The sequence below is a fragment of the Apaloderma vittatum genome, unplaced genomic scaffold (genome assembly GCF_000703405.1).
Source record: "Apaloderma vittatum isolate BGI_N311 unplaced genomic scaffold, ASM70340v1 scaffold1188, whole genome shotgun sequence".
In the NCBI taxonomy this organism is placed as follows: Eukaryota; Metazoa; Chordata; class Aves; order Trogoniformes; family Trogonidae; genus Apaloderma; species Apaloderma vittatum.
In genome coordinates, this window is record NW_009732291.1 from 1 (window position 1) to 9980 (window position 9980).

General features: G+C 38.2%; 1 protein-coding gene across 1 annotated transcript; it reads left to right on the forward strand.

Annotated features, from left to right (window-relative positions):
• Nucleotides 1–4983: 4983 nt before the first annotated feature.
• XKR9 (XK, Kell blood group complex subunit-related family, member 9) lies at nucleotides 4984–6937 on the forward strand. Its single transcript, XM_009875458.1, has 2 exons — nucleotides 4984–5203; nucleotides 6294–6937. The coding sequence occupies exons 1-2, from the start codon at nucleotides 5107–5109 to the stop codon at nucleotides 6935–6937; spliced, it is 741 nt and encodes a 246-aa protein (XP_009873760.1). The 5' UTR covers nucleotides 4984–5106.
• Nucleotides 6938–9980: the final 3043 nt, after the last annotated feature.

Sequence of the window (9980 nt, forward strand, 5' to 3'; positions counted from 1 at the left end):
CAAAATCTGGCTGAGCCAACCCAATACACCATCCAATACTTTTCATTAATGTATTTTCATTCCAGTTGAAGTAACTTTTTAAGAGTCTTTTTTTCAGTTTATGAAGATTGAAGCCTGGAGCTGTTATGGCATTAGATATATTAATATAGGAATATAATGCTGATAGGTTCATGGCAGGCACAGTGTTAGTTGAGCCATGAGCATGATAAAAGAGAAAAATTGAGTCTGATCTATCCCTTAGTACAGACTGAACTTGGCCCTTGGCTGTGAATGCGGTTGTCCAATGTCATGCCTAAAAGTTGTCTACAGGCCCTTCCTAAGATATCCACATATTGCATGCCAAATGGGCAGATGAGAACGGGAGTGTAAGTTCAAAATACTCTTATACTCACTTAAACATAGTCAAAGAATGATTTGGACTTTTCTAGGATGGAAGGATTTGGACTTTTCTAGAAAAAAACAATGTCTTTTATATAGTATTCAAAGTCAGAATTGGACTAACTGAAATTGCTACAGCTGGTGAAAATACTATAGCATACAATTTTATGACAATATAAAACTAGTATACCATACTCAGAAGGAATATGCTTCCAAAAACTAACAAGTGATTTTAGGTGTGAATCCAGATAAAATATTCCTTTTACAACATGTCTGGTCCTTGCCTGATGTGTCATCTGTCTACTCAGCTGTGAGCTCTGCAGCTCAGAATTTGTACATCTGGTTTCCACTTCTTGCTGCTTGAAGAAACCCAGGCTCTGGTGAAGGAGTACATGGACAACCAACAGATTGGTCTACCCAATTGTTTTTTTCTTGAAAACACTGCAAACTCTCCAGATGTTTATATCTTGGACACAAGAATCAGATGTTTTGGAATACTAATTTTGTTTTATAAACTGAAAAAGCGATAGATGCCTTGCCAAACAGTTCAGTTCTTTGCTTATGAGTGATTAGTCAGAGGACAGTAAGATAAATACACAGAAACATAAAAGTAAGAATTGTTTTGCTTTGGGATTAAATAATGGACCTAGAGCCATCTCACAGAATCAATATGTGTCCTGAATGGCAGGGTTGCAGCTAATGAATCTCCTTGAGAAGAAGAGCAAAGGATTGTCCCTTAAAGCTCCTCAGAGTAACACAGCTGCCTCACACCTACTATTGCTGCTTCCAGGTTGCAATCCTCACGTGCATGGTCGACATGTTTTAACGTACCAGGGAATGATTCCTCTACCATGCACTTAACCCAGGACTTGCAAATCTGGGCTGTCTCACTTGTAGCTAGGGAAGAACCCCTGATGTTGTCTCCTCTGTGGTGAAAGGATTTGGTCTTAAAAGGTGTTAAACTTTTAACAGCTGTAGGTGCCAGGAATTCTTCCTAGCTCTTTTTGTAAGCAGAAAGGGAGAAGTGCTCCAATGTCATATTAGGATCAAATGAATCTGTGAGATCTGGGTGATTGGTAATCTACTGCCCTTTGTTTTCTATGCCAAACAACAAATATGGGCTGGTCAGAGAGCAGATTGGGAGCAGCCCTGAGGAGAAGGACTTGGGTGTGTTAGTTGACAAGAGGCCCAACGTGAGCCAGCAGTGTGCGCTTGCAGCCCAAAAAACGAACCATGTCCTGGGCTGCATCAAAAGGAGTGTGACCAGCAGGTCGAGGGAGATGCTTCTCCCCCTCTACTCTGCTCTGGTGAGACCCCACCTGGAGTTCTGCCAGTACTGGAATTCTGGAGCCCAAAGTACAAGAAGGACATGGATCTGCTGAAGTGGGTCCAGAGGAGGGCCACAAAGATGATCAGAGGGCTGGAGCACCTCTGCTATGAGTCCAGGCTGAGGTAGTTGGGGTTATTCATCTTAGAGAAGGCTCTGGTGTGACCTAATAGCGGCCTTCTAATAAATGAAGGAGCCTACAGGAAAACCGGGAAAGGGCTTTTTACAGGGGCCTGTAGTCATAGGACAAGGGGAAATGGCATGAAACTGCAAGAGGGTAGATTTAGATTGGATATAAGGAAAAAATTCTTCACCATGAGAGTGGTGAAGCACTGGAACAGGTTGTCCAAGGAGGTTGTGGATGCCTCATCCCTGGAAGTGTTCCAGGCCAGGTTGGATGGGGCTTTGAGCAACCTGGTCTAGTGGCAGAGTGGTGCCCCTGCCCACAGCAGGGGGGCTGGAACTAGATGATCTTCGAGGTCCCTTCCAACCTTAACCATTCTATGATTCTATGAATCTATGATTCTATGATTACATTCTATGATTCTATGTAAAGAAAATGCAACCCCATGTGTTTTACGGGGTCTGTGGGGTGAATGATCCTGTGAATAATCAGGGGATCAGGAACATGCAGCACTTCAGCATGAAATCATCTCAGATGCAGCCTTAGGGAATGGAAGTAGGAGCAACGCTATGGCATAGGACCTTGCCTTTCTCAGCCTGCATGTTAGCAGGCTTGTACAACTGTGTCAGATAACCAAGTGATGGTCTGTGGTGTTCTGCTTGATTTCTCTAGCAAACAGAACGGAATGAATGATGTAATTTTCATAACCCAGGTGACTAAATTCTGTTGAGTGGGAAAACTTTTAGCAATGTTTATAATGCTAGAAAAAACAACTGATAACAGTGAGTTTTCTTGAATAAGGACTGCTTTTGCTGTCCTTGCCTTCTAATTATAGTCAAAATGGGTTCACTGAAGAATATTGGATGCTCAAGACATCTGGAATAGGCAGAAATAGGCTTGAAAGTAATATCTGAAGGCTGTTACGCTCAAAATCCTTTTTATGAGCAAAGACACAGGATTTATATACTTATAAAGCCCAGTACTTAGTATAAATGAAATCGTAACTGTTGATTCCAAGAATTATTATTAGTCTAGATCTATTTATTACAGGAAATGAAAGAATACTTCTATACATAAAATATTTCAGTAATAGTAATATGGTTAAAATTGTTGCACACATATTTCTTAGTTCTGTTCTGTTTCCTTTTGTTTTGTGCGTCTATTCTGGATCTTAAGGTCAGTAGTTTTATTCTGGTGCATAGAGGGGTTACGAGTGTTACCAGTGTCTGTAGTCTTGCTGGAAGGAACGTGATCTTCATGATGATGGTTTCTACTTCACCCTTAGAATTCACTTTGGATCTTTTCTGTATGTTTGTGAACAGACTGTCAGAGTTTGTTTTCTCTTAATTTCTCTGCAGCTTCATGTTACATACAGATTTGGTGCCTTTTATGTGTGTTAGATACTATTTCTTTTTTCTCTTTGTTACCTCTCAATCTGTTGTCTCCACACCTCAGTTCTCCACACCTCTATTCTATGTCAAACTGTCTGTCACAAACATCTTATTCAGTATAGAGTATCTGCCTGTTACTATGAACTACATAAAACTACAGCCATGCCACACAAAAATAAACAAAAGCAAAGCAAATTAGCAGCCTGGATAACTGGAAGAAATCAACATTTTTTTTTTCTGCAGAAAATCCAAGCTGAACCAAGTAAAACACAGTCACAGGTCATGAAAACTTCAAACAGAACAAGCCTGACAAACCTCAGTCCTGAGGCCTTGCAAAGTTTATGCCACGTCACAAGCAGTGACAGCACCTACTATAGTGCTGCAGATTTACAAGGCTTAGTCTAAAATCTGCACTGACTGCCTGAAATGAAGTGGGCAGAAGAAGGGCCCAAGCATTGTTTCAAGATAGGGTTTACAAGGATACTTCTCCCTACTTTAATTTGTTAACTACTTGCAAAAGATTATTTCTTTGTTGCTGAACAGTTCAACTGGAAAGAGGTCTTTAGCCGTGAAAACCGCTGCTTCTGGAATTGTCCCATTTCGTCTGCTATAGCATTACCTACCTCACTTGGCTTCCAAACAACTACTCTAATTAGTCAAATCACTCACCAGGATTGTGTATGTGCATGTCAGTTCATTAGGGACAGTGGAAATACTGTAATTTCCAGCATCTGCAGCTCTAGTCCTTCATCAGGTTGTAACCACTGTCCTGTTTTCCTAAACAGAGCTGTAAAGATTACCATGTACAACAGCTGGTTCCTCCCTTAATTTTCAAAATGGTTTTTGATTAAAACTTAAGCATTCTCTCCCCTCTGAGGTGGTATGTCCATCACCAGGCCTGAATCAAAGGTCTTGAAAATGGGAATAAGAGCTAGGTTTTATTTATGTCTAAGCAAAGAATTAAAGAACTCCTGAACAGAAAGTTTCTTTACTACATAGAATGTACACTAGTCACCACTAAATAATACCACGTATCTTTGCATTTACTGCTCTTTTAGAGGAAGTGTTCACTTAGACTTAATTGAAAATAAACCAGAACTGTTCTGCAAGTCATTCAGGTGCACGCATTTGCCAAAGCAAATGGCTTCTTCATGTAAAATCACCCAGATTATTAATAGAATCTGTCAACCCAGGAATCCATATGTCTTGAAAAATAATTTTCTGAAATGAAAATCTTTCTGAGTATTTAGAAAATAATGCTGTAGTGATTTTTCTTTTTTAAAGTGTTACATGTTTACAATGCATCAGGTATAATCCTTGATTCTTACGGATATACTTATATAGATGTGGATATTCACAGGTGGGTATTCACTAGTGCCCTCAAAAGGATACAAAGAAATTGCGTGAGTATCTTGAAGAGCAACTAAGAAGAGATTCTAAGGGAATTGTCAGAAAGGTGGTACTTTATAAGAAATAAGAACCTAACAAAACAAAGCTTGTAATTTTTATTCAGGCAAGTCTCATCAAATTCTGGTAGTTCTTACATAGCATCAGCATCACTGGGCTTAAATGATTATCTGGTATCACTGATATCAGGCCGATATCAGACAAAATTTTGTCTCAGCAGAAGCTGCAGGATTACATTCAAAGATAAAATGTGAAGGAAGAATGAAATGGGGAAAATCCTTGTTAGGCTGTATCATTTTATTGAGTTGCACTTCTATAAAATGCTGTCTAATCAAGTTTCCTTTTCTTACAGATACTATTTTGCTCTGAAGTATGGCTGTCAAGCCGCATTTAAACAGAAAAGCAGCAGAGATGCATCAAAACCAGACCTTCCTAACTTAATTCAGAAACAAGCCATTGATGTAGTGACTGATATTAACATGCTCAGAGTATTCAAGAGTTTTCTTGAGACCACACCACAGCTTTTAGTCCAGATTTACATCCTCCTGCAACACGGCAAAAATAATTTTTGTCAATGTGAGTCTGTCTTTCTCCTCAATTTGCAAGTTGAGTATTTTACCTAAAAAGATAACTCATGTGATTTGATAATATTTTAAACATACCTTGTAAAACGTGCACTCTGCTATATAGTTCCTCTGCATTTAACTAAATTCTAACTAGGATTTCTGTCTAGTAGATGGTCCATTCTGCTAAATCGATGAGAAGGAAAATGTCACCATAGCAAGTCATAATCTCTAATAGAAACATAACGATACATCACCTGAAAATAAGCTCTGGAATACAATTTTTGTATAATTTTCAGAGCTGTTTCTTTTGTGTGCTTTTGCACAAGTTTTGTTTTAAAACTGCTAACTGGACATCTTGAAATCAGTAACATATTTAGAGCATCCCTGTGAGCTGTCACTACTATCATCCATATTACAGATAAGAGACAGTCATAAAAAATCTAAGAATATGTCAGCATTGCAGGGTGCAGTGTGGTGAGGAGATACTCATTAAATTCGCAGAAGTAAGACAGCAGCTATACCATTTCCAGCTCTGAAACTAGTACAATTATTAGCAAAACATTTACTTACTCAGGGTTGGAGTTTGTTTAACCAGATAAGAGACCTGCACTGCTGCCTAGTGTTCCCTCATAGCCCATAGAGTCAATAGTTAGACAAAATGGACAGATGAATCTCCTCTTAAATATGACCACATAAATGATCAAGTCATAGCTAAAGATTTTTATGTTATGGACACTCCTGAGTCTATATCAGTTGCTGAAACTTATGTTTTTATGGGCTATTTACAATACTTTGGAATTTGTAAGTCATCTGTGTATGGAGATGGCAAACATGATTTACAACTTATGTGAGATCGTTAACATCCAGAGGCTGGGCAGGGTAACCTAAACATACCAAAAAGCATTAGATGCCTAGATTTAGGTAACTAAACTGAATCTCAAAATTAAGGTGACTTGTTAAGGAGCACAGAATAAATATAAAATTGCTATAAAAGAAGTGTTAAGAAAGCATGAAATTTTCCAAAAGTTCATACAGAAATTATAATACAAAATAACTACCTTTTTTTTTAGCTTAATATTTTTTCCTTATGTTTTGTTTAGATGCTGCCATTTTTGTGTCTTTTTGTGGTATCTCCTTTTCGATGGTTGATTATCAGATATCATTACGAAAATCTCTACTTGGTAAAGATGAACTTCATGGGCTTCCCAAGTTAGTGTATCTCTTCTATAAACTGCTTACCATCACTTCTTGGATACTCATTATTTCACTGATCACTCTACTAAGTGTTAGAAGTTCTGTAATACTGCTGACATTTCTTTGGATCTGTGGCTTCACCTGGACTTTGACACAACATACAACATTTTGCAAATCTAAGAAGATGGAATATCTGTACAGAATTGTTGTTGGAATCATTCTAGTTTTTAGCTTTTTTAACATAAAGGGGAGAAAAACAAAAGTTTGCACTTCTATTTATTATACTACTCAGACTGTTGTAACTCTAGGTATTTTATTTGCATACACGGTCTGGAAACCTCCAATTATCAAAGAAATACATTTTACAGTTGTGAGCATCCTAACTATTTTTAGTCTGGTTTTGGGTATTATTTTTCTTGTTGTTTATTACATGTGCTTTCATCCCACTGCTTATTGCAGACCACAAGCGTATTCAGATGAAGTTGACGGAGAGGCAGGACAAAACAGTAGAGTGAAAACTGATAGATTTCAAAATTTCATAATGCAGTGAACAGTACAGATTTTTTTTGTGTGTATGTATTTCAAAGCAAATACTTGCTGGAGAGTCTGTTTCTCTGTCATTGGCCCACATGTATCAACACTGAGCAGTTCATAATGGACTGGAGTTATTGTCTCTGAATAACTATTGTTTTCTGTGATACTCTACAAAGCCTTTATAATATGAATATTTCTCTACATGCTGGTCCAAGTTACTTTTGAAAAAGAACCAGTTTGGTCTATCTATTCAAGACAATCCACTGCTTTAGTTTTTGGCAATGCAATTAAAACATAGGAAAAGCTTAAAGTTAATAAAATCTGGCATTAAAACCATATTTTCTTTATTTATGTTGATTCTGTTAAAAATCTTGTCTTGCTAGAAGGAAAAAGGAGTGCATTTGAAGTAATTGAGGGCAGCGATCAGTTATCTGCTTCTTCCCATTAGTATAAGAGCTGCAGTTCTTTAGATGATCAAAGTTACAAACTGTACTGCCTTCTCCCTAAAAATCATTTGAAGAAGAATAGCTTTGATATATGGTTCAATCACTGTCTTGCCACAATGAAGTCTGGGGAGATATTACCATGCATTTTATATTCTAGGTGTTTTAATGACTCCTCTATTGTTTTTGTTCTGCTAATCTTTCACACAACCTGCTGTACTTAGGGGAGATGCCAACTTGTTCAGGATTGTAACAGCAGCCTGAGTGATTTATGGATGGCAACAAAAGTTTTGCATATAAAGGAAACACTATCTTCATTGATGCTTTCCTCTCCTTTAAGCTCTATGATGTAGAGCACTTTAGAAGCTGGTTTCCACTGAAATAGAAGGTTATGCAAGGTATGCAGTAGTACATCTTCTTTTGCCTTTGTCACTGGAAGAAAGAGAAGCAGTTGTTCTGATGCATAACACTCACAGGGGATGGGAAATGATGGATTAACCAATTTGTTGATCAAGATTTTTTCAAAAAGAGTGGAGTGAAATTAGACAACTTTTCAGATCTATGTTCAAAAGCTAGATCAACAACAAAGGAAATAAGGTTAATAGCTACAGCTTCTTCAGAAACTGAGGGGAAGTCTTTCAGAGCTCCTGTGTTTTAAATATTAATTTTGCGAACTGGGTCGTTTCCTCTCCCCTCCTTTCACTCTCCGGTAGTTCACATTTGCAGTTAGAGTGGCCACAGGCAAAGGGAGGGAACAGTATTCGAGAAAAGAGTGTAGAGATAAGAAAAACTGATAATCTCTGCCAGGAACCAAATCTTTAGCGTTATTGACTGACAGCAAACTTCCCTAAAACTTTGGGGGAAGGGCTGATGCTTTCGTTGACAGGGTGCTGAAGAGCTATGTCTTGTGCCCTTTATGTTGAGTCCACAGATTGCAGACTGCCTTTTTCCTGTCACAGTTCTCAGGAAAATTACTAAAAGTATTTCTTTCCTGTCCCATTTCCATAAGTTCTTTTCACAGGCCAACCATTTACATGTCCTTAATCCTATTTAAGGAAATTAATCTCTAGATGCATAGCTTGTACTGAATGGTCTGCCTTTCGAGGGATACACGTGAAAAAGCAGCATAGTAAGAAGACTTAATTTCTAAAATCCCTTGTTTCCATCTTAGGGTAACTAGAACACGGATCCTGAAGTTAAGACATACTCTGGGAAAGAGATTTCCAGATTTGTTTGCCCTGCAATGGCTGCTTGGGTTAAGAGAAAAAGCCCAAGGCTCCATCCTGCTTCATGCACTGTGATTGCCTCAAGTTCTATCTCCTTTATCTACAGAGTCTTTATTACTCGTGACGGTACCCTTGGCAGCAAAATGTCTGGTTCTAGGCTGAGTGTACTCTTATTTTGCCATGAAAAAATAGGTTCCTAAATAGTGTAACCTATCCCTATATTGCTTCGCATATTTTTATTCTTTGTTCATGTGAAATCCTGAGAAGGGACTGGGATAAGGCTGAATGGAAAAGGAAGAATATTATCTCATCTTACAGCAAATTGCAAATTTTTTTCTAACCATTATTTGGAAGAAGACCTCAAACTTTGTGTATTATCTGAGAAGCAGATCTCTGAGGAAACATAAGCTTTTGAGAAGTCCTAGTGTGGGAGCCTCAGCTCTGGGGACTCCAGCTTGTCTTTCTGCTGCCAGGTGCCAGAAATCTGGAGCTGGAATTTTTCTGGAGAAAGGTTAGTTTCTGGTCAAACAACAACAACACAAAAGGCTTGTTTGGTTTTTTTTTTTCCTCTCAGTGAAATAACAAATTCTAAATAAAGTGCTGTGTTGTCATCTCTCTGGCCAGCTTCTAACACTCATTTTCGTTCATGGGAGAAATGCTGAATATTGCACTGCCTTCAGTTGTTCTCCCTATGTCTCCTCGTTCCCTCTTCTGTGCCACCGAGAATGTTATGATGAAGTTGAGCAGGTAAGAAATGAAACTAGGTGGCTATTCGTATCACCTTAATTCAAATACAAACCAAACCAAATTACTTGATTTCAGTCCCTACTTTGTCCATGTAAGTCCTAGGGGTTATAAATTTAGCCATATCCTAAAACTGGAAAGCTTGACCAGAACTTTGGTGTCCTGCTACAGATACTGTAAATGTCTCCATCTTGCTGTCATCAGTCAGGGAGCCTCAAGAGATGAGAATTCCCATTAATTTGTCCCCAGTAGACTTTTATTTATTTACTTTAAACCTTATCCTCCTCCCTTTCTTCTTGACCTTGAGTTTGAGATTTTCACGTGATTCCCTTCATTTTCACAGCTATGAAATTGGCTTCTCATTAATTTGGTCATTCTAACTCAAAGTCATTGTAGCAGGGAGGACAAGGAAGTACATGAATTCACTCTAGACACATTTCATTTTATCAGCGACCACTTGAGACAAAACAAACAGAGCTGTACTTCACTGAGGTGTAAAGTTCAAACAATAGCCTTCATATATATCCTTTCTGTTCCCTGACTACTCTTAAAATTCAGCTGCCACTGAGTTCATGCATTGTGCCTGACCTTGTCATTTTAATCTAACTCCAAATTGAAAACAAATGTTCTTTTTTTCTTTTTTTGT